We start from the raw sequence: 24,993 nt of genomic DNA, 5'->3' as shown, positions 1-24,993 counted from the left end.
CTAGTCCGTTATGAGCTAGTAGGGGATCTCGCGGACTTACAAATCATGGGCTCCAACGATTCGAGATTAATTGGCTAAACTCATTAGACCAAATTAATCTTCATTCGTTAACTAATGGGTTACTCGACTAAAGCTCATAGTTGCACTCCACTAACTGTAGATATATTATGTCCACATGATTTAACCATAATCAACAAGTCGACTCTTCACAGGTTGTTCGTAATAACGGTTGGGTCAAATATCTATTTTACCCCCGAGATTACGTCTTATTCTTCAATTCCTTACTGGTTTGTGATCCAATCACTAAACCAAACTCTTTCAACCCAGTGAGAGTGTGAGTCCCTTGTTCAAGACTTGGATTCAGTACTTGAGAGAACAACATTTCTCCTATCCCTAAATCGGGTAGGAGTGAATTCCATCTTGCAAGACTATGTACCTAACTATTCATCTGGTCTTATCCCAAAATGACAAGCTTATTGAGTAGTGTTGTTGGACTACTCTTACCGTTTGCAGACAGGACTTCATAGCTAGCTCAAGATTAAGATCGAGTTAACCAGTGTTATAAAGTAAGAGTGGCTTATTTCTTGGTCTTGATCTTATGCAAACTCATTGCATAGAATGCCCCCACTCCTCATGTCATAACATGTACGAATTAAGATCACGTCGTATGTAGCACTTTATAACTCTTTCTAACAACTATAAAGTAGGCCGCATCCAATGGTGTTACCAGAATAAGGTATCCAACCTTATTCATGTACCATAGATCATTTAGACTATTTACTCGAACCTGACCCTACTCTTATGTCTCCACATAAAGTTTAAGTACTAATACAATAGTCATGAGTCTTAGCTTATTGGATTTAGACTTTCGTACAATTTATGAAATCAATAACAAGTATATTGATTATAGAAAATGTTTAATCTTACAAACTGCGAGTTTTTAGGACATAAAACCCAACATGAAACCTCACTTAGGTCCCTATCCACTCCTTTGTTATTCCACAATAAAACACCAACCTCAACACAAACTACAAAAAATAGTCCCATCTGAAAGCGCACACTCACTCGGGTCCTTGTTTATTACCAAAATTGCAAATCATAGAAAGTAAATTGATAATTATAAAGGATAGATATCTAATTGAAAATAAACTCAAATATGAATAAAATTGATAATCACTTTAAAATTATTATGATGATTACTTCATGAAAATGTAATGGACAATCATCAAGCAATATCCCTGGTGAGCAGCTGAGTCCCACAGTACAGATTTTTGTAATACCCAAAATCAGTCCCGCACATATCTCAAACTCAAATTCCTATTATTTCCCTAATCTAAGGTCATGGCATATGATAGAATCTCAATCTCAAATATAATTACAGAAAGAAAACAAGTAGCTTTCTGAAAATGATTTTCTTGGACAATTCTCCATCAATGGCAAAAATTTGGATCTCTGGACCTGTAATCCATCTATAAATTAACCCACCACTCTGTTCATCACCTATTCTTCTGAGACCTTGAAAAAAGTGTACGATAGAATCAAATTGTTAATGCCGTCCATTTTTGGATCAGTTTCAAACTCGGGATCAATGTAGAAGAACACCTGCAGAATCAAGTCATGGATCATATGATTTCCCTAGAAACTCACAACCAGAAAAGTGAATTATACACTTACAGGCATGTCGATCTGCTCCCCGGGAAGGAGACGTTGCTCCTCGAAGCAAAAGCATTGTATTTTATTGAAGTAGATTGCAGCCTGGAACAAAGTTCAAGTGCAAAAGAAAGTCTCAATCTTCTTTATGATTTGATGAGTTTTTAAACAGAAAAGGACACACGTCTATATTCTGACAGCCTCAAAACTTTAGAATAATTATTATCTCAATGAGAATTCAGCCAGAAAATTTTTAAGAGCTAATGCTTATGACTAAGAATTCTCCAATTTCTTGTGGACTCAAAACTCTGCATCATTCCAATTTTATCTGACAGTATTCGAATGTAGGGAACTAGTTACCTTCATAGGTGTAACATTGTACGTAGACACACCAGTAATTGGAGTTGAACTTCTATTTTCAGCAGTATAGAATGCAAGTGCACTTTCTCCAGGTTTTACCCTTACCTATGACAACACTTGAAGTTAGTTTTTACTCCATTGAAAAACTTTTTTCCTTGTGGAGCGTGCGTATTTCTGCCTTACTGTTTTTTGTTCACGAATTAAGGTGCCAGAAGATAAGAACAACAGATGAATGACGTTAGAATACAAATGCATGCACACAAGCACCCAAGCAGATGTATCAGGATTAAGACGTTTTTGTGCAGAACTTGTGTGTATGTGAGTTATGCAATTGCAGTTGTAAAAGGAAACACCTCTCTCTGGGTTGGAATAAACTTCCAAGGCATTCCATCAGCTACGTCAGCATTAAACTGCACAACAATATCCCTAGTAACAAATGAAAATTTATCAGGCATAAAGAAACTAAACTTTCTTTTTTATATTTTTGTAAGAAACAAGGAAATGTATTATAAAACATAAAAGGAAGGCCAACCACCTAGGGACCGGGTGTAGAAAGGAACACACAAACTAAACCATCAAAGCGTTCCATTCTTTAGTTATCATGAGAAATCTATAATTACAAAAGAATTTCTTAAGGCTTGAAAACCCACCAAATGTAGTATGCTGTTCACTACAAAAATTATCCACCAAGGTTGCAATAGAGGAATTAAAATTATATGGTTAATTTTCAAAACCCATCCAGGCACTTTTAAGCTTCATTAGTCTTTGGATCCTAACAGTCCTTTAAGCAATCTATTATCTTTCTTCCTAAATCAGATGTTCAGTATATAAAAAAGGTAGCCAACCTCCCTTCTCCTAAAGAGTTTTTTCTTTTTCAAAGACGATGGGGAATCATTGGTAAGTGTGAACAGTGAAGAAGTAGAAGTTCCTACGGAGGAATCAGTACAACGGGAACTGCTATCAGAGGATATTTTTGCAGAAGCATAAAAATCATATTTTTGCAAGTGAGGAAATTGGCTCACTTAGTTCAGAGCCTTATGTTGTAGTTTCTCCAATGCCTTCTGCTTTGATTCCTAACAAATTCACTATTTTGGTTACGGTTTGTGGTCTTCAGTTGCAGGCAATTCCTTCTAGTTCTCTGAGAGTTGAAGTTTAATGGCGCTCGCCTTGTTCGTTCAGAGCTATTCGCACTTTGATGGGTTGTTCGAGGTCTTTTTTTTTTTTTTTTTTTCTTTCTATTAGAGGTTTTAAAGTCTCATTTGGCTTGGGGTCTCCTTTTCCTCTCACAAGGGCTTTTTCAGAGTTTTTTGGTCTTTTGCGGCAATCTTGTCAATTTTTTTGGTTTGATGTTTCTCTTTGTTTGGCTTGGTTTGTTCTGATTCGATGTGTCTCTAAGGAGCTCCCTCTTTAAGTCTTTTGTGCTTCTTAGTTGAAGGCTTTCTTCTTTTTGGCCTGCGTTCTTCAATAGTTGAGTTTGTCTCCAATATTTGTCTTCTATTTGAAAATCTTGTATTTTAGACCGTTGTCTCTATTCATTATATCAATGAAATTTTTGTTCCCGTTTAAAGAATGAGACTCATTCCCCAGCTAGGATGTGGTTTTTTTCCTTCCAAAAATTGAAACAGAAACTTTCATTGCTCCTATCAAAAAAAGAAAAAAAAGAAAGAAAGAAAAGAAACAGAAACTTCCATTTCAAAAGAGTACCAACAGATTACAAAGCACAAACAAAAATGCAAAACTCTGAACCAAAATCGAAAGGAAAAGGCAACCCTAGGAAACTTAAAACAGCAATCAAATCTCAACCATTTACAGAGACAAAAACAAAATCTAGACGGCAGCCACTTCCCTTCTTCAGAAGAAGCTCTCGGTAAATCCATTCATCTAGATTGACTCCATTAAATTGTGGTAGTTCCGACTCTCTTAAGGCTTATTATCTCCTTCTAGAACATCTCTCTTCCATCTTGGCCTCTCTCACAACAAATCCTCAAGTTTTTCAAGCTTTGAAACCCACCGACTTCTCTCTAAAACCAGTATCAATACATCCACTCTTAAAATTGCCTCCTGGGAAAAAAGCAAGAAATTTTGAGTGGCAAAGAATCAATGTAATAAGAAAGACTCCCTGGAATACCGTTGTTGTCGGAACAATCAATATCAACCAGCACCAACCTACTCAAGTTAACTTTAAGACTCAAAGCTCTCTTTTGAAGAGTGAAATAACCTCGAGCAAGTCCCTTATTAATTCCCTGAAGGGATAACAAGGGTCACTCACATGATTGAAGATGATTGGCAAAATGTTGTTGCCCATTCAACAATTAACCTAAAGCACTGCAACGGCAAGAAAGAGGGGAGAGAAGGAATCTCATTGTTGGAGAACCTTAGAAGGTTGACTGTGTGCAAGTCCATTTAAAGATGCATGCAAGAATAACCTTCTCCAGCACATTGTCCAATTATATATTTTGTAGACACAAATCTTTCAATCATTCAACCTTGCAACATTTTAGTAGGTTGGCAATGCTCACTAAGAAAAGGCAAGACCCTTTCCTTGTGACTACGTTCACTTTTGATAGGGAATTATTCTATCCGACTATTGTGGTGGATCTACTTGTACTTCAATTTTTCTTCAAGGATATTTTCTATGTAAAAATTTAATAATCAAAATGAAGAAGAAACTACGATTGTTTTGCTCGTCCAAAGCATTACTGATTAGGTAAGGTATTGCAATATAATGAGAATTGTAAATGTTGAAATTAGGATTTTTTTACTCTGGGGCATATTTGTCTTTTTTCCTATACCCTAGGGTTTCCCTTTTTTCTATTTAAGCTGGTAGTCTCTGTGTATACATAGAATTAGTTTCTAATAAGAATCCTTTATCCCGTGGTTTTTTTCTCCCTTATTAGAATTTTTCCACGTAAACTTTGTGTGTGTTATTTTTTCTATCTCTACTCTATCCTTTTCATCATAGTATCAGAGCATGGAGGCGAAACTCTGGCCACCATTGAGGAAATCTCAATTACCAGTAGGTGAAACCAATGGCACAGATATAGCCATTGTTATCCAAAATGCCATCGATCGGTATTTACAATCCATCCTTCCACACCTTCAATGATACAATCAGCTGACCAGAGCCGATCAGCTTCGTGACAACGTGACCACAGCGCCGCTGATCGGTGTAGCAGATCATCCAAGCAGCCAATTCCAGACGATCGGCACATTGCAGCAGTTCCAGCCAATCCCTTCTGCACCACATAGTTCGAGTCCGACGCAGCTTCAGCCAGGCCTTCCAGGTCACGCAGCTCCAGACCGGTGCCATCCCTCCTGTGCGGTCCAGTCGAGGGGTGCTTTCTGGCAAGTTCCAGCCAATGCAACCAGTCGGCACAAATCCATCAGGTATTGGGATCTCTCACTCCATTGTCGTTGGTCCCTCTCAGTCGCTGCCAAACCGAGGATCGCTAACCGACGCCACCTTCGATAACACTGGAGTTGGTCCGAGCCGCAGCAAGTCTCATCAGCCGAATCAACCGAGAATTGATCCAACTAGTGGCTGCCACTTCATCAACCGAAATGCTCTGTTCCAGCCGGATGCGAATAGTAGTTTGGGACAGTCATCGCCGATCATTGGTGGGTTCGAAGGTGGGGAATCATCGTCTCACCATCGGGATCGAGGGAGTATAATTCAAGACCAGTTTACTCAGTTACAACTCCAGATCAAGCAGCAGATAGTTGCCATTGGGGAAGCACTTGGATCGACATCCAATGCCCAACCAGATCTAAACCCGAATCAACTGATTTACTCTGGAAATTCGGTAACCTCTTTCCCTGCCTTATCTTCAAATTTATTCTCTAGAGCAATAGGAAACTCTTCTAGCTTTATTGTAGGAAAAAAGTTAAATGGTGATAATTATTTTTCCTGGTCCTAAATCCATTAAAATGGCTCTTGAGGGTCGTCACAAATTTGGGTATCTGACGGGTGAGATACCAAAGCCAAGACCAGGCGACCCCCAAGAACGAATTTGGAAGGGAGAAGACTCACTACTACGGTCTATTTTGGTAGGGAGTATGGAGTCTAAGATTGGGAAACCCTTACTATATGCAGCCACTGCTCGAGACATTTGGGAGGCAGTTCAAAAGCTTTACTCCAAAAGACGGAACGTTTCCCGGTTATATACCTTACGCAAGCAAGTCCATGAGTGTAAGCAAGGGGCAATGGATGTTACAGCATCAATAAACTGTCACTTCTCTGGCAAGAAATGAATTTATGTCGTGAGATGATCTGGAATTGTCCATGTGGAGGAGTCTTGCATTATCAGTCTGAGGAAACCGACCATGTATACGACTTCCTTGTTGGACTGAACTCTAAGTTTGATACAGTATGAAGTCATATACTAGGAACCCGTCCAATACCGTCCCTAATGTAGGTTTGCTTTGAAATACGTCTCGAGGAAGACGGGTCTAGGGCAATGAATAATACACCGATGTAGTCAATAGACTCCGCTGCTTTCAAAACCTCAGGCCCTGTCCATGATAAATAAAACAATGGCTAACTCCAGTGTGCGAACATTGCAAGAAACCCTGGCATACGAAAGATCAGTGCTGGAAGTTGCATGGCAGTCCGCCGAATGGTAAAAAACAACAGTCGTGTCGGGCACTGGTAGGTGAATCAGCAATTGGAGGTCCGCAACCTCAGAATCAGGAAAACAGTCAGAGCACTTCTAGTATAGTGGGAGTAAGTGCAATCGCTCAATCAGGTACCCTTCACTCCTTTTGGCCTTGTTAGTATAACTGGTAGTAAACCATGGATTTTAGATTCAGGGGCTACAGACCACTTGACTGGCTCTTCCGACCAGTTTCTTTCATATCAACCAAGTGCTGGGAATGAGAGGATCAGAATTGTTGATGGGTCCTTTGCCCCTGTGGCCGGAAAAGGACGATTGTCACCCTTTGAGGGCTTAGTTTTTCAAGATGTGTTGCATGTGCCTAAAATCTCTTACAACCTTTTATCTGTTAGTAAAATTACAAGGGATTTGAGATGTCGTGTCATCTTCTCACCCGATGCTATTGTTTTTCAGGATCTGAACTCGGGGACGACGATTGGCATTGCCCGGCATGATAGGAGGCTCTATTTCCTCACTGAAGAAGCTTCATCTAAGGATATGTGATAGGACTAGTTTACTTTAATCTCGTTTTTCTATTTCTGAAACTGATTATATGTTATGGCACTATCACCTTGGACACTCTAGTTTCCATTAAATGAATTATCTGTTTCCTCGTTTTTTTTCACAATGCTAATATTTCTAAATTAAATTGTGATGTATGTGTCCAAGCTAAACAGCCTCGTGCATCATTAAAACCTCAGCCTTATAAGCCTTCCAAACAATTCACTCTCTTCCACAGCGACGTTTGGGGTCCGTCACCTGTTACTATCGCCACTGGCAAGTGGTGGTTTGTAACCTTCATTGACGACCATGCTAGGTTAACTTGGGTTTTTCTTCTGACAGACAAATCCGAAATCGCATCGGTCTTCCAACAGTTCTACTGCTCTATAGAAACTCAGTTCAATGCAAAAATCGCTATACTTCGTAGTGACAATGGTCAGGAATACTTTAATAATTCCTTTAGGGAGTTCTTAATCTCAAAAGGAATCGTCCATCAGAGTTCCTGCGCGTACACTTCCAAACAAAATGGAGTGACCGAACGGAAAAGTCATCACCTTATTGAAGTTGCTCGGTCCCTTATGTCGTCAACTTCTCTTTCGTCCTATTTGTGGGGAGATGATGTTCTGACAACAGCTCATCTGATAAATCGAATGTCGTCCCGAGCTCTAAAATTCCAAACGCCTCTAGATTACTCCAAGGAGTCCTACCCTAATAACGGGCTTATTTCTGATGTTCCCCTTCGGGTGTTTGGGTGCATTGTGTTCATCCATACTCATGGTCCTAACCAAACCAAGTTTACTCCTCGTGCCCAGAAATGTGTCTTTGTGGGGTACCCTCTTCATCAACGTGGGTACAAGTGTTACTTACCATACTTCTTCCCGAAAATATTGTCTCAATAGATGTGACATTCTTTGAAGATCATCCCTTCTTCCCCAATGGTTCTCTTCAAGGAACAATGTGACTGAGGCAGGTAGTGATGATTGTGAGACAGTTGTTCCAGTAGAGAACATTATTGAAAGTGAAAAAGAACACCTGTTCTAGCAGAGAACACTATTGAGAGTGGAAAAGATGTCAAAGCATGAGACCTATGAGCAAGAGGTTGAGTACAGTATGAAGTCCAAGGAGGATAAAGAACGTGATGCATCTCTTGACCTCCCGATTGCCCTGAGGAAAGGTACCGGATCGTGTACAAAATACTCACTACAGAGTTACTTGTCTTATAGCAACTTGTCTCTGGGTTCAAGGCCCTCACTACGAGCCTAGACACAGTTGTAATACCGGACAGTATACACAGCGGAGATTCCCGAATGGAAAGCAGCAGTCATAGAAGAAATGGGGGCGCTTGAGAAAAATCATACGTGAGACCAAGTTACTCTTCCGAATGGACACAAAGCAGTTGGATGTAAGTAGGTGTTCACAATGAAGTATAGGCCCGATGAAACGATTGATAGATACAAGGCCAGATTAATTGCCAGATGTTTTACTCAGACCTTCGGGGTTGATTATTCCAAGACGTTTTCACCAGTAGCAAAGTTGAATACAGTACGTGTTCTGCTCTCAGTTGTAGTTAACATAGACTGGTCCCTGCACCAGTTTGATGTGAAGAATGCTTTTCTTAACGAAGAGTTGGAGGAAGAAGTCTACATGAATCCTCCCCCAAGATTCGAGAAACAGTTTAATCACCGACTATGTAGACTAAAGAAGTCCTTATATGGGTTAAAACAGTCCCCGAGAGCCTGGTTTGGTAGATTCACTACCTTTGTAAAGTCACAAGGGTATAGTCAGGGGCATCAGATCATACTCTCTTCACAAAGAGGTCAGTATCTGGGAAGATTGCAGTCTTGATTGTGTATGTAGATGATATTGTCATTTGAGGTGATTATGCTTCAGAGATTGACCGCTTAAAGACGAAAATGGCTGAGGAATTTGAAATCAAGGACCTTGGAAACTGAGGTACTTCCTTGGAATGGAGGTGGCTCGATCGAAAGAAGGGATTTCGGTTCCTCAACGGAAATTTACTCTGGATTTACTTAAGGAGACAGGTATGACAGGCTACAAACCAGTTGACACCCCTATGGAAGTGAATGCTAGGCTAAGTAATGTGAGTGAAAGTGTACCAGTTAATAAAGAGAGATATCAGCGGCTTGTTGGAAAGCTAATCTATCTCTCTCATACTAGATCAGACATTTCATATGCAATTAGTGTAGTGAGTCAGTTTATGCAGTCCCCTTACGAAAAACATATGAGGGCGGTGGAGCGCATCCTGAGGTATTTGAAAACGTCTCTAGGGAGAGGCTTGATGTTCAGAAAAACTAATAGACGGTGCATCGAGGCATACACAGATGCAGATTGGGCAGGTTATGTGATAGATAGAAAGTCGACATTAGGATATTGTACCTTCGTATAGGGTAACCTTGTCACATGGATGAGTAAGAAACAAGGGGTAGTTGCCAGAAGTAGTGTCGAAGCTGAGTACAGAACTATGAGTCTGGAGATATGTGAAGAAATTTTGCTAGAAAAGATTCTAAGTGATCTTGATCAAGGTCACACCGGTCCGATGAAACTCTATTGTGATAACAAAGTCGCAATAAGCATAGCAAATAACCCAGTACAGCATGACAGAACAAAGCATGTGGAGATTGATCGACATTTCATCAAGGAGAGGCTTGACAATGACAACGTTTGTGTCCCCTATATTCCTTCCAGCCAACAGATTGTAGACGTCCTAACAAGGGGACTTCCCAGACAGTTGTTTGACTCTTGTGTTAGCAAAGTTGGGTCTTATTGACATCTACGCCCCAACTTGAGGGGAAGTGTTGAAATTAAGGTTTTTTACTCTAGGGGCATATTTGTCTTTTTCCCAGTATCCTAGGGTTTCCCTTTTTTCTATTTAAGCTGGTAGTCTCTTTGTATATTGTGTATTAGTTTCTAATAAGAATCCGTTATCCCATGGTTTTTTCTCCCTTATTAGGATTTTTCCACATAAACTTTGTGTGTGCTATTTTTTCTATCTCTACTCTGTCCTTTTCATCCGTAAAAACCAAACGCACTCAAAATCTCATTTCATTTACTGTACCAATTTTTCCAATCTCCATCAGCTTCTTAACTTTTACATCTATATGCCTCACATTCTACAATTCCAAACCAGCTTGCAACTGCGTATCTAATCTACTATCCCAAATACACTGAAAATCTTATTTCATTTACTATCCCAATCTATTCAAATTTCCATCAGCTTCTTAACTTTTACATCGAGATGCCTCTCATTCTACTGCAATTCCAAATCAGCTTGCAACTGCATATCTAATCTAGTGCAAACATGAAGAGATACAAAGAACAAAAGTAATGCAATTATTGTACTAAGTTTAAGGACAATTACTTTAGGCAGGAACAAAATACTTGAAAAATAAAATCACAATTAATCCAATCATTGGTTCAAAACAGAACTACATTAACAAGAATTTGAACCTTGTAGTTACTGTTCCATCTTGAGCATGCCGAGCAATCTTTTCTTCAACGCTCTACATAAAGGAAATCATTTCTCAATTGAAAAGCAAAGACATGAGGAATCTGACACGATAACAAAAACTAAAGAAAAATACCTCGCGGCGCTGAACAGTGCCCCCATAACCAGTAGCTTGGCAGAACCTCCTATAAAGAGGAACAGCCGCATAACTACATCCTACCATGGCAAAAACCAATGCTACAAGGTATAAAAGCATATTTTTGGACTTCTGTTCAATAGAAGCTTTAGAGTAGCTGCGTTGAATATGGTGCAAGGAAGAACACCTTCCAATATAACGAGTGGAAAGAGGTGAAAACCAATGAGACTTATGAAATGACTGTGAATGATAACCATGTCCCGTTTTCAATCCCCATATATCTAAGCCAGAACCTCTTGTATAAACATTATAAGTTCGAGAATAATAAGTTGATTGCAGTAGAAAGTTGGATCTCAACCTGCATCCCAAAAGTATAGAGTGAGCATCTGCCAACAAAATCAATAACTGATCTGCAATGTGATAGTTGAGATAGATCAAAATACACACTTTCTGGCAAGCATGAGTAATCAAATAATTCTAGTCACTCCATAAGGACAAAATACCCCAAATTAACGATCATAAAGGATTAGCCAAAAATTCATGTAACATATGAGATCTAAAGACGATGGTTCTTTGAGATGTAGAAATAAACGTGGTGTACTGTATGTGAGAAGGAACGATTTTAAATTTAATAAGAATTTCCGGGTATGAATTATTAGTATAGTCCATAGGATATTTTATTAGATAGAAATAAATAAATAATAGACTTGCCAAATTGCCAATGGAAAAGCTAAAAATTGGAGTGAGGTGTTCAACTTAGCAAAATTCCATTTATCTTTCCATGTTTCTATTGAGGTAATTCACATAAATTGGAGAGGGCTTTCTGTAGAATTCTTGGTTGTCACTCTAGATTGTAATTCTGCTCTGAGGAATTTTATTTCACTATGTAGCTTTTCATGTATTAATGAAAATTTTGATTTTGTTTTCGTTTTCTTTTTTTTAAAAAAAAAAACTTTGAAATTAGCATATATAATAAAGACCGACACATTATTAACGTAATCTGCAATCAATCAGACCACCTCTTATTTCGAAATACTGGAAAAAAAATTTCATCAGTTTTACGAAGTAATAACTTGGATTCCGTAATATAAGTTCTTAAAAGGTGAGAGGAGAATAGTCAAGAGTGAAGAACACAAGTAAGTTTTAAAAGGATTCACTATCAAGAAGTGAAATCAATTCCAACATAGCGAAAAGGAAAACTCCTCAAAATATCACCAAGTTTAATGAATCAATATAACTATCTTGACGATGATCGACGTTGAACTGTATCTTTCATCAAGAGAAAACTATAGTCCCAGGAAAAACTTACGATGCATGAACATGTGAACTGAGATTACCATTGGGAGACCAGTTATAACTTGGACATTGTAACCCATGATTAATCTCAAAACAGGATACTACTGTTGCAAAGCTCAAATGTTTTGACGCACCATTTCCAAGAAAACCAAGTGCTCCAAAGGGCTGCATCAAACAAGCAGACCCAATATCATCAATCTTTGAGATAAGGGATATGAAAAACCTTCATTTACGATCTATAATATATTAGGAAGGCACAATTTTGATGAAAAATTAAAGTTGTGCGGCTTGATTTGACAAATAAGATCTCCAGGGAAAAAAGAAAGAAAAGAGGCAAAGTTCTTACGGTAGATTGTATCTTAAGCTTCCTCCTTAGTAACTGCCAGATCATTCCTCCCCCAGCCATTTTAGCCAGCATTTCTATAAGCAGGTTCAGAAACCAAATAAAGAGTTTAGAATAAGAAAAATAAAGATAAAGAGGCATTTCAAGCATAGGTCAAAGAATCATGCTTCATAATTAACTTAAATAGCCCGGGCTTGATTATATATATACTAACAATACTATTATTAAAAGTAATATTTTTATTAATTATTTAAAATACAACTAAAGGCAGTTGGAGTTTTCTTGTTTTCAAGATTGCTCCAAGAAGTCGTGTTTTCAGGAGGTTTGGTCAGAAGTCTTGTTGGCTGTCTGGTTGATTACGATTCACGATCTGGGTTCCTGGGTTTACTTGATAGGTATGGATTCAGAAGAATTATTGTCCCAATGGGAGAAACTTAGTCTAACAGATGGAGAGAAAATTATGTTGAGAGCCAGAGATATGAAAACTGTTGAATTAGTCAATGGACATTTAGAGCTTTGTCTGATAGGAAAACTTCTATTAGGAAGAGTAATTTCTATGGGTCCTCTAAAAAATACGCTGAGGAATGTGCGGAAGACAGTTTGAAGCTTTGATATAATCAGTATTGGAAGAAACTTATTTATTTTTGAGTTTTCCAAGACGGAAGAAAGAGAGTGGGTCTTAAAATCAGGTCTGTGGCTATTTGAAAGATTCTTGATTGTTTTAGAATCTCCAAAAGATGATTGTAAGCTTTCTGATTTCACCTTTCAATTTACCTCTTTCTAAGTAAGAGTGATAGACTTACCGTTAGGTTTTCAAAATAAGAATATGGCTATTAGAATCAGTAATGTAGTGGGGTCTTTTGAAGGAGTGGACTGCAATCAGGAGGATTTTTGTTGGGTGGGGGGGGGGAAACTGTGAGAATTCGGATAAGGATGGACAGTACCAAGCCTCTGGACGTGGAATTTTGATTAAAACAGCAAAGCACCCAGGAGGTTGTTGGATCCCATTTTGCTATGAAAAGTTACCGGATTTTTGTTTTAACTGTGGATGCATTGGTCACCTTGTCAAAGACTGTTCTGTGTCAAGGAAAAAGAATTATGATGGTTCAGATAAAAAATTCCAATATGGTGTTTGGTTGAAATATACTGGAAACCAGAATATCCTTAAAAACTCTTTTCCTCAGCCAGATCAAAAAGAGTTACAAGAATTGAATCCTACTTTTATCCCATTATATAATCAAACAACACCCAATATAGAAGTCCAATCTGGATGTTTTGTAGCCAAAAAACACAATGACTCAATATCTAAACCGACCAATATTCCTCTTAATGCTGACTCAAGAGATTCTAGACCAGTAGACAAGAATGAATTTGATCTAAATTTGTCTCCAGAGGGAGGAGAGGAGTTGACTTTGACGAAGACAGAAGGTTCATCCTGTTCGGTGATGAATAAGGAAAGTGAGTTCCAATTGGAGATTACTGAGAGGTTTAATCCCGAAGAGTTGGAGAAAGGATTCAGCCCAAACAAAAGAAAAACTTGGAAGAGAAGAGGTAAACCATCTTTTTCTTCTACTCAAACAGATCAATTGATGAATGGAGGAAAAAGGAAATATGAGAATTCTGAACAATTTGGGATAAAGAAAACAAAAAGAACAGAATGAAATTACTTTGGAAGAAGCTGTTATCACTAATTTGGCAGTGGCTGAGAAACAGCCCTGCCTAAGGCAATGAATCTGATAATGTTTGAATGCTCGGGGACTGGGAAACCCCAGGGCATTCAGATCTTTGCGTGGCCTTGTCTGCACTAAAAAACCCAAGGTTCTCTTTATATCAGAAACAAAATGTGGAGAGGATACAACCAGTAGATTGAAGAATGGTTGTCATTTATATGGATGCTTTACTGTTAGAAGTGGCTAAAGGTGGTTTGTGTTTACTATGGGAAGAGGATGTTAAAGTTGAGGTGTGTTCTTATTCTCAGAATCATATTGATTCTTGGATTGAATGGGAAGGGAAAAGTGGAGATTCACAGGGATTTATGGTTACCCAGAAACACAAAATAAATGTTTAACTTGGAGATTGTTGAGGAATCTTCAGAGAGACAATATTGAGCCTTCGCTGATTGGAGAGGATCTAAATGAAATTCTGTGGGCTGATGAAAAATATGGGGGTCCTCAGAAAGAAAGTGTTTTGCTAGATAACTTTAGAGAAGTTGTTGATGATCGTAAACTGCTCGATTTAGGCTATAAAGGCTCTTGTTTTACTTGGCACAGTATAAGAAGGGGAGTTAGAATTTGGGAGCGGAAAGAGAGTGTTTTGCTAGATAACTTTAGAGAAGTTGTTGATGATCGTAAACTGCTCGATTTAGGCTATAAAGAGAATTTGGGAGCAATTAGATCAGTTTTTGTGCAATGAAGTTTTTGATAATCTTTCTTATAAATATGAAGTTGATCATCTGGATTGGCTATTCTCAGACCACAGACCTATTGAACTTACTCTCTCAAAAAAATGAATCTCCTTGTTTAAGGAAAGCTGTAAGAAATTTCAAATTTGGAGGGGTGGACCAAATTTCCTGAATGTAAGGAAATTATTTCTGCAGCTGGTAGTTGGGAACAAAGAGACAACAATTCACTGACTCAATTGTTTAAGATATTGTTCAAGCAAGCTTAGACCGTGGGGCAGGAAATTTTACAATTGCAGAAAGGAAAAAATTGCTAAGTGCAAACAAGCACTTAAGGATTTATATGATGGAGCTCCTGATATTGATTTTGAGCAGGTTCACTTAATCGAATTTGAATCAGAAAACCTTCTGGAAGAAGATGAGATTTATTGGAAGCAATACTCTTGTGAAGAATGGATGAAATGGGATGATCGGAGTTCTAAATGGTTCCACAAGAAGGCTACATTGAGGAAAAAGCAAAATGAAATTAAAGGAGTTCGAGATTCCCATGGTATATGGGTGGAAAATGAAACAAATGTTGAAGACATTTTTATTGATTACTTCAAAAATATTTTGTCTTCATCCGGTCCTGAGGATGAAGTTATTGAGGCTTCTATTGGTGGATTGTGCACTCGTGTTTCAGATGAAATGAATGCAAAGCTTGTGGCACCATATACAAGATAGAGTTAGAATGTACAATAAAACAAATGTTCCCTACTAAAGGCCCTGGTCCAGATGGATTCCCAGCTCTTTTTTATCAACATTATGGGAGTTAGTAGGAAAGAAAACTATTGATAGCTGTTTGGAGGTGCTTAGTAATGGTAAGAGCATAAAGGAGTGGAATAAAACAAGCATTGCTCTTATTCCTAAGCTTTCCAATCCGGAGAATGTTGGAGATTCCAGACCAATCAGTTTGTGAAATGTAAACTATAAGATTGTTACCAAAGCAATAGCTAATCGACTCAAGGTTGTGTTGGAGGAAATTATTTCTAATTCACAATCTGCATTTGTTCTAGGTAGATCTATTCTTGATAATGTAATAGTTGGTCAAGAAAGCATTCATTACATTAAGAAGAAAATAAAAGGCAAGGAAGGTGTCGCAGCTATTAAACTGGATTTAAGTAAGGCTTACGACAGAATTGAGTGGATATTTCTGCAAAAAATTATGTCTATGCTTGGCTTTAATAGGAGGGTGATTGAATTAATAATGGAATGCATTTCTTCAATTGAATTAATAATGGAATGCATTTCTTCAATTCCATTCTCTTTTCTTATTAATGGTTCTTCAATTCCATTCTCTTTTCTTATTAATGGTGAAGTTAAAGGCAAAATCATTCCAAGCAGAGGCATTTGTCAAGGAGATCCTCTTTCTCCTTACCTCTTTCTACTTATAGCTAAAGGATTCTCCTTCATGATGCATCAAGCAAATGAGAAAGGTTTAATCTCAGGTTTAACTCTATCCCCTTCTTGTCCATTGATTTCCCATCTCCTTTTTACCGATGATAGTCTCATCTTTTGTAAAGATAATGAAATTGAATGTTTAAATTTGAGGAATTTGTTAAAACTATATGAAGCGGCATCAGGGGAATGTGTAAATTCAGCCAAATCAGCTATGTTATTTTCATTCAACATTCACCCTAATCGTGGGACCTTCCTAAGCAGTATTTTGGGAGTAATATGGTAAATGATTTGGGAGCTTATTTGGGTCTTCCATCCTATTTTTCTCGCAATAAATCAAAGGACTTCAAATACATAATCGACGAGATTTGCAAGACCTTTCAAGGATGGAAACAGAATATGTTTTCAGTGGGTGGAAAAGAGATTTTGATCAAAAGTGTGGGACAAGCTCTCCCATCATATGCCATGAGCTTATTTCAACTTCCGAAAAGCTTCTGTGATGAAATTTAAAAAAAAAGTTTGAAAGATTTTGGTGGGGCTCTACCCCTCATAGAAAGCTCTATTGGTTCAGTTGGGATAAGCTTTGTTTTCCAAAATCTTGTGGTGGTCTCAACTTTAGAGATTTGAGGGGTTTTTAATCAAGCATAAATTGCTAAACAAATCTGGAGAATGTTATACAAGCCTGATTCTTTTGTTGCTTCTGTTCTCAGAAGTTTATATTTTGTGAATGGTGATATCCTTAGTGCTGAACCGGGTAATCCCTCTTTTCTGTGGAGAAGCTTATTATGGGGCAGAAATTTACTTATAAAAGGCCTTCGTTTTCGCACTGGAGATGGATATTCTATAAGTACTTTTTGTGATCCTTGGTTGCCAAGGCCTTCTACATTCAAACCTATAATTATTAATCATGAGTTTATCAACAGCCGTGTCTCAGTTTTTTTACTTCCTAATGGAAGGTGGAATGAAAATCTCTTAAAGGAAGCATTTGAGCAAACTGATTGCGAGGTGATCAAATGTATTCCTACTTGTAACAAAATATCAGATCAACTCATGTGGCATTTTGAGAAAAAAGGAGAATACAGGGTCAAAAGTGGATACAAGGTGTTTCTTAATTCTGAGATATTATCACCTTCCTCTAGCGAAAACCAAATGAGAAGTGTGTGGATCAAATTATGGAAACTAAATATCCCCAGGAAAATCAAGCACTTTTTATGGAAAGCCTTCAACAATAGTCTCCCAACTATATGTCTATTCTTTCAAAGAAATCATCGATTGAGAAGAAATCCTTACCGGTTTACAGTTCTGTAAGTTCCTGTTGGCATCCTCCTGAATCAGGATTATTAAAATTGAAAGTTGATGCCTCCTGGAAGTTATCTCCCCCTTCAATGGGATGGTCCGCAATTATTCGTGATGAGCCCAGAAATGTGTTGGCGATGGCTGCAAATTTTCTGGATTTTGTCCCGGATCCTCCTCTACCAGGGCTTCGAGCAACAATGGAAGGTCTTCAAATGGCAAAAAAATTTAGTTGGGCTTGGGCTTACTTAAATGGCCCAGTTTTAGTCGGTTTTTTTTTTTTAATTTTGCAGATTGCCGTGTCTGGACGTGTCTTAGTAGTGTCGGAAACAAAAAATTAATAATAAAAAAATGAACACGCCACATGTCAGGGTGTGTGGATGTCTAACACTGGGCCATTTAGAAGTGTCGGTGATTCCTAGCCCAAAACGAATGTATTGAAATATAAATATACTATCATCTAAGGAAAAACAACGCCCAACAAGTAAAAGATCACCTGTGGTAGAAAAACAATATTGTCCCCTTCAAAAGTCTAGAAAATATCATGATCGTTCTTAAGGGTACTAAAGCGATTGAGTGCAGTGTATCCATGACCGCCACAGGCTTCCTTACAAGTACTCAATGATTTTGTCATGTACGAAGTAATGTAAGCTCTTAAATCATCAATTGACCCAAAAGTTTAAGCTAGTGGGTAAAGGCATAATTATATCATCTAACACTCCCCTCACTTAAGGATTTGAAATGTGAAGAAGGCTCAACAAGTGAAAATCAATATTAAATACAAAGGAAATACATTGTAGGAGCTTGAACACAGGACCTTCCTAAACCACCTGTTCTGATATCATCTTTAATCACCAATTAGCCCAAAAGCTTAAGCTTGTGGGTAATTACATCATCTAACATGAGCCTTGAGCCCCACTGATAATGCATGCACATCTCCAACTAGTTCTTATCATGAGTCTTCTTCATCTGTGCATACTTCTCCACTAGTAGCAAATTGGAATGCATATGTTGATGCCAGCATTGACATTAATTTGTGTTGTTGAGATTGATAATCTAGAACACTGACTTCATGCTGCTTTGGAGGACCAAATTACTGACGACACAATGAATATCGAATTGCAACCTTAATGACACTAGCTACTGAATATGTCAGGCCAACTCTACCACCTACAATTTCTCCTAATGTGGCTATAAATTTTTTATTGATCGATGGCAGACTACTCCTATACTTCCCATCTCAAGATACCTCTCTAAATCGGTCAAGGAGATTATCCCGTGGAATTCTAATTGAACAAAATCTCAATGCTCCATTATCCACCCCATTGAGGCTTACTGTTAAGACCTTAGTTCCTGAGCATCAGCACGATTGGCCAAGGCCTTGGGCCAACCGATGTCAAGACATGCGCGTGGGCGACGCATTAGTGAAAGACAAGGCTAATGACACAAGCGGACTAATGGGAAATTAGCCAAGCATCGTGTGTGGCATGGGTAGGTGGCCCACGCCCCGTGCTTAAAGGTTAGCATGCTACCTATGAGCGCCATAGGGCGCATGTGCAGGGCCCATCAACAGGGTACATGCGCGCGCATGGCACACAACCTAAATTAGCACAGTGGAGCACAAGTTGAGGCAGCGTTGGGCGCGAACACGCTAGGCAAATGCACGGAATGTCCTAGGCATGGCCAAGGAAGGAGCGGCAGGCACGCATGCACACAGCCGTGCACTGAAGGTGCAACCCAACGCTTAATGACAGCTCTCGTAAAGAGCAATTTTTATGTCCTTAATCTCATTTTTTTTTGTTATGTTTAAACTATTTAAATATCTATTCTTGTAAGAATTTGAGTAAATCATGCATTTTAGAGTGTTACGAGTCGTTGGGAGTTGATTTGAAGCTATTGAAAATGAAATCAGGCACGCGTCAAGGACACAAAATTACGAAAATGCCATTGAGACAGCGTTGCAACGCTACACCTTAAGCTTTGTTTTACACTTGAAGGCAAAGAGTTGTTAGGATTGGTGTCTTAATTCTCTTAGTGGTCTCGTAGTTTTTAAACATTTTGTGCACACATTATTATTAATAAAATAAGTGTTATTTTATTTGCATTTACTCAAATCCAATAAACTAAGATCCGTGGTTATTTCATGTAACTTAAGCATGTATGTGATACATATAAGTAGATCATGCCTTAAGTAATAACCTAAATGGTCTGTAGTATAAGGATATAGGAGGGATACTTTACCTAGTGACACTATGGATACGACCCACTTTATAAATATTTACAAGTGTTGTAAAATGTTACAAATGGTCTAATCCTGACCATTCATGTGGAGACATGCGAGCGGGGGTGTCCTATACAAAGACGTTGTATAAGACCGGAGCACGAGATAATTAGTCTCTTCATATAACATCGTTGATAATTGAGACTTACATTTCACTAAAATGACCACAGGTGACATGACCTTAATTCTGAGTAAGGTGGGAACTCCTGCCTATGAGGGCAGTCCTTTGATTAGTATGGGTGAGAGTGGCCAGAATGCTAACTCAACAAGCCTATCTTTTTGGGGATTCATTTGATTGGGGAGCTGGAAACTCAGCTACACAAGACGAAATTCACTTTTTCCTCGAAAACAGGGGTAAGTAGATAAATTGCTCCCTTAAGGACTGATTCCAGGTCTTAAACATAGTGGCCACACCCTCTCTTTGGAAGAGAGGACTCAGACATAGTAGGACTATAAATTATTTTTCATTAGAGGAATCAGTGGTACTTAAGGAGTTAGATGTAACTACAGGGGCAAAAAGGTAAATTGGCCCAGCTGTACTTATGAGCGATTTATGAAGGGTTATCGCACTATTGATTGGTCAAATGGACACAGAAATATATCTGTAGTGAGAATAGTGCAGTTGTCGGTCTTTAATGGAGTGACCAACGGTTAACGGATGGTGGATCTCATGACTAAAGAGTTTAGTCAATTACTCACATATCGTTAGAGCTTCAAGCTACAGGTCCATGAGGTCCCCTTGATGGCTCAATGGGTTCAAGTTGAGAATCATATTTTGGGTTAGTTTGAAGTGTCCAACAAGAGAAAATTCAATTATATATGATATAATTGATGTGATGTATTAGATACATTGATTGGAGGAATTAATATAAATATGATTTATATTAAGTACTATAAAATAGAAAAAGAACTATGGCTTATATGTTTCATATGATGAAATATTAAAACTATAGGTTATAAATATAATATGATAAGTTGGTTATCATATTTATTTATAATATATTAATTATATGATAATTAGTTCTTTTTCTCTAATAACTGAATTGATTGGGAGGTTATTGGAAGTTTATGGTAACCTTGAGATAAAAGGAAAATTGTTTTCCAAAATTAGAAGATTGATTCATTCGGAAAATTATCATGGGAAAAGGCTATCAAGTCAAAAGAGTTTTTACTAAGCGATAGTCGTTGAGAGCATACACGATCATTAAAAGTTGACTATGCGATAGTTACTCATTGATCATTGCTACACGATCGAGTAGCATAGTATATATGATAGGCTTCCATTATCTAAACGATCGAGTACATTGTCTATCTAATAGACAGAATTCATATCTCCCACTTACTCGATCGTATACCTCCTATCTTTCTCAATCCAAGATCATACAGAGCCCACAACTTCTGGATTCTCACACCGAGAATACCAAGGTAACACTTGTGGTGGTTTCTAGCTCCATTCGTGGATTGATTTGGACTCGATTGGGTTCGAGGCTCTTTCAGATATTCGTGGAGGTCGTGTTCTGTTCACTGCGTTTGAGTGCTATTTGGACACATTGAAACTGATCAAGGGATACTTGAAGAATAGTTCTTCAAAGTTACACATACTCTATCCCTTGTGTTTTCTTGTAGCATGCTGTAATTTATGTATATGCATAATCTGTATGTTTCCATTTAAGACTATAATCGTTGTGTTCATTCTGAATGGAATTTGGAACGATCCACTTCCGCTTCTCATGGAGATCTTTGTTTTAGATTTCCTTCAGTTGGTATCAGAGCCAGGTTGTTCTAATATTCCAAATTTCATTGCTGTTTTGAACTTCCTTTACAGTCATGGTGGGTTTTAAGTTTTCTACAATGCGTTTAAGAGTTAAATGTATTTGTGGATGTGTCGATGGATGTTTACAGGATGATTGTCTCTATTTAAAACTTTCTTTAAATTTACAAAGTGTTAATTTGTAAAGGCCCCTGTGTTTTTGGGCATAATTAACAAGCAATCAAGTCTGTATTCAAAGTATTTGAAGTTTTTTGAGTCGTTCGTGATGAAGTTTCAAAGCATGGAGATGTTGTTCTCATTAAGGAAGAAGACCAAAGGTTGGTCATATTATGTAGCCCAAGCTAAACGATCGTTCATATTTGGCTAAACGATCGTGTAGAAAAGTTCTACCCGATCATGTAGTATTTACTAAACGATCGTACAGCTAATGTTAAACGATGGGGTAAAGAGTATTCTCTATGTAGCATTGGTTGATTGATCGCGTGGACATTTGAGGTAAATAATCGCATAAAGTTTTTGACACTCATTGTTTAAGTCGCATGCACTAAACGATCGTGTAGTTCAACATGCTTTATCGCATAGTCACTGACTACATAATCACCCAGTATATGATACCTATGCTTGCTTAACATCGTTTAGACGATTATGCTTCACCGCATCGTTGTCATCTATGTGATCGTTTAAGGCTTGCGTTGCACAATGTGCACTGCATGATCGCCTAACCTTCATGCTTCATCGCATAGTCAAAGGTACACTATCGTTTATGCTCATACAACATTGATAGACTATCACAAGGAGTTGTTACACGATCAAGGAGACACGATCTTCGCCCAGACAGTTCAAGACCCGGTTCACCTGTTTGAACCGGTAGACTCATTTCTCTTTGTAATAGTTAGCTTTATTTTTTCTTAAGAATTTGAGGCTAACTATCCCGATCCATCAACTTTTACTTAATGTACATGAGATGTATATTTGTTTATATGTTATAGTGTATGACATATAGATTTAAAACCCACCGTAGGTTATGCATTTTATTCATGCATCATATATTATAAATGTTAGTAAATGGCATGATGAAATTACAAGAAAGCATGCTCATGCATCATGAAATACAAGAGTTCTATTTATGCATGCATTAAGCATATTCATGCATCATCTTTATATTATAAGAGCTATAGTATAAGGATGTATGAGAGCATGTATGCTTGGTTCATTGCTTTGTTATATAAGTGTTATATACAAGTAGTAATGAATGAACAATGCATGGAACATGACACTTAGGCTTATTTATAAGAGTTATGAATGCCTTGTATGTGTTATTTTGCATTGTGGTTGGTTTTAGTTGTTTCCTATTATAAGTGTTATAATGGAAATTATAACTAAAATCAATAAGAAAGGGTTGCATGCAAACTTAGGTGAACTCATGTTTTAAAAGGGTTTTAAAAATTGATTGAGATAAACCTAAGTTCATGGTTCTAATGAGATTAGATACCTAAGTTTAATCTTTTAAATTAGTTTAATAGGATTAAATTGATTTCCATAAAAAAATAAATTTGTATTAAATCTATCTATAAGGGACTTTTTGTCTAAGGCAGATTCTGTCTAGGCTGGGATATTTAAGTTGACGGAAATGGAACATCCCTACCTGGGAACCTACCTGGAAAGGTGAATTAGACAGATTTGCTACAAGCATGCAATAGTTGATCAAAACCTTCATTAAAGAGTTTAATGAATGATGATCAAAAGTTTTTCAACTTTCCAAAGTAAGAGTTACTTTTGGGCAAACCTAAAAAGTCACTTAGTTAAAATCGTTAGCTGTGTTTTTTCTAAGTAAACTAAACCCTATGTTATAAAATACTCAGTGGGAGGAAATTTTATATATGATATGTCAATTCCACTCATGTTTCTCCCTTAATGTTCACACCGTGAGATTCATGCTTGGTCTCGTGGTGCCCTGGGAGCATCCTCCTTCAGATGGTGTTTGCATGCGTCAATATCAAGGTAGACGAAGAGAGTATTTATAGTAAGTGGGTGAAGGATGTGTGTCAACATGTCCTGTGATCTCCTTCATTGGTTTGCACTGTGAGATCTTCTTGCATGGCCTCGTGGTGCCCTGGGAGTGTTCCCCTTCGGATGGTTTGTGCGATTGGTCAATATCAAGGTGAACTTCAGAAATGGATAGGGTCGCTTTAGTGTTTGCCCCAATCATATTTTTTCCATTCGAATTAGTTGCTTGGGGCGAAACTCTAGGATCTAAAATGAAGGGTCACACTTATGGAAAATTGTTAAGCAAGTTAATGATTTCTTAACCAAATCAATAATGGCTAGTCGTTATAGGAACAAAAGTTGTTCTGGTATTAATGACTTCTTAAGAGTGTATCAATTCAGAGGAGGGATAAATTGACTACCCTTCGATGGCTTTTTGTCCTAAACCACTAAAGCGTCACTGCAAAACTAGATGTCACACGGGGTTCATTTAGATTTTGCTAAACCAGATTGGATTTTGTTTTCAAGAGTTTTTGCTAAAATCTAATGTAGATCAATGTGTTTGTTTTTTCAGCAACATCTATAATTTTCCATTAGTTGCCTCTTTTAATTTGACCGATTACATACATTGGAAAAAGTCTCTTAAAACATATTTCGTGGTAAACGACCTCGAGTTTGTCATGGTTGAGGAGTGTCCTCAAGTCTCAACCCTTTATGCACCGCGAAATGTTCATAATGCATATGAGGTGTGGATGAAAGCTAATTTGATGCCCGACTTCACATTTTAGCTAGCATACCTGATACATTGGCCAAGGATTGAGAATAGACTCATTGCAAGAATTGTTTGAACATCAGTTCTCACTTTTTTAGCAAAAAGGGATGGATGACAAAGAAACCAGTGTCAATTCTCCTCCAGTCTTTCTTGAATGTCAAAGGACTAAAAGAGAAAGCAATTGTTGTTGACTCTGATGAAGTTCATCGACGGGCCCCCTGATGGCCCCGGAATTCCCCTACACAGGTCCTTTCAGCATGCTTTGTCCTCACTCACATGCATCCTAGAAAAATTCCGAGGAGGTCACCCAACATAGGATTGCTCCAAGCTAAGCACACTTAACTTTAGAGTTCTTATGATTGAGCCACCGAAAAGGAAGGTGCATCTTGTTGGTATAGGTAGTAACTTTCAATTCTTTTAAGCCTTTCTTAACCATACTTTCATGTCCTCGGGATCCCTCTCATTCAGATGTGATATCAGTTCATTCATGTACCCCTCATGAACTTAGATCGTTACACATTTAGACCTCTGTAGTCCGATGAGTGTAAAAGCTCGAGGTGGGTATGAATATTTCATCTCTTTCATAAATGATTATTCAAGATATGGGTATCTATACCTAATGCAATGTAAGTCTGACACTCTTGAAAACTT

General features: G+C 37.9%; 1 protein-coding gene across 2 annotated transcripts; it reads right to left on the bottom strand.

The window, feature by feature from the left end:
• Nucleotides 1-1,160: 1,160 nt before the first annotated feature.
• LOC120083269 (cytochrome c oxidase assembly protein COX11, mitochondrial) lies at nt 1,161-17,751 on the bottom strand. Of its 2 annotated transcripts, none has more exons than XM_039038941.1 (9): nt 17,530-17,751; nt 12,408-12,481; nt 12,103-12,226; nt 10,766-11,175; nt 10,632-10,684; nt 2,364-2,436; nt 2,011-2,115; nt 1,675-1,755; nt 1,161-1,602 (listed from the first exon to the last, which is right to left on the bottom strand). In XM_039038941.1, exons 2-9 carry the CDS (start codon nt 12,477-12,479, stop codon nt 1,501-1,503), a joined length of 1,020 nt encoding a protein of 339 aa, XP_038894869.1. In that variant the 5' UTR covers nt 12,480-12,481; nt 17,530-17,751; the 3' UTR covers nt 1,161-1,500. The 2 variants fall into 2 exon arrangements, with proteins under 2 accessions (XP_038894869.1, XP_038894870.1); XM_039038942.1 differs by having other exon boundaries at nt 10,766-11,123; nt 12,075-12,226; nt 17,530-17,745.
• Between the last annotated feature and the right edge of the window lie 7,242 nt (nt 17,752-24,993).

Source organism: Benincasa hispida, chromosome 8, assembly GCF_009727055.1.
Source record: "Benincasa hispida cultivar B227 chromosome 8, ASM972705v1, whole genome shotgun sequence".
In the NCBI taxonomy this organism is placed as follows: domain Eukaryota; kingdom Viridiplantae; phylum Streptophyta; class Magnoliopsida; order Cucurbitales; family Cucurbitaceae; genus Benincasa; species Benincasa hispida.
The sequence above is the reverse complement of the archived record's forward strand: the minus strand, read 5'-3'. Positions and strand labels throughout refer to the sequence as shown.

What these genes read in the sequence shown, in the direction of transcription:
- LOC120083269 (XM_039038941.1), bottom strand. Translation starts at nt 12,479, where the DNA reads ATGCTGGCTAAAATGGCTGGGGGAGGAATGATCTGGCAGTTACTAAGG. An exon ending in TTATAACTGGTCTCCCAATG is followed by an intron (nt 11,176 to 12,102) that starts GTAATCTCAGTT and finishes ATCACATTGCAG; the next exon opens with ATCAGTTATTGATTTTGTTG. An exon ending in GATGGAACAGTAACTACAAG is followed by an intron (nt 2,437 to 10,631) that starts GTTCAAATTCTT and finishes ATTTGTTACTAG; the next exon opens with GGATATTGTTGTGCAGTTTA.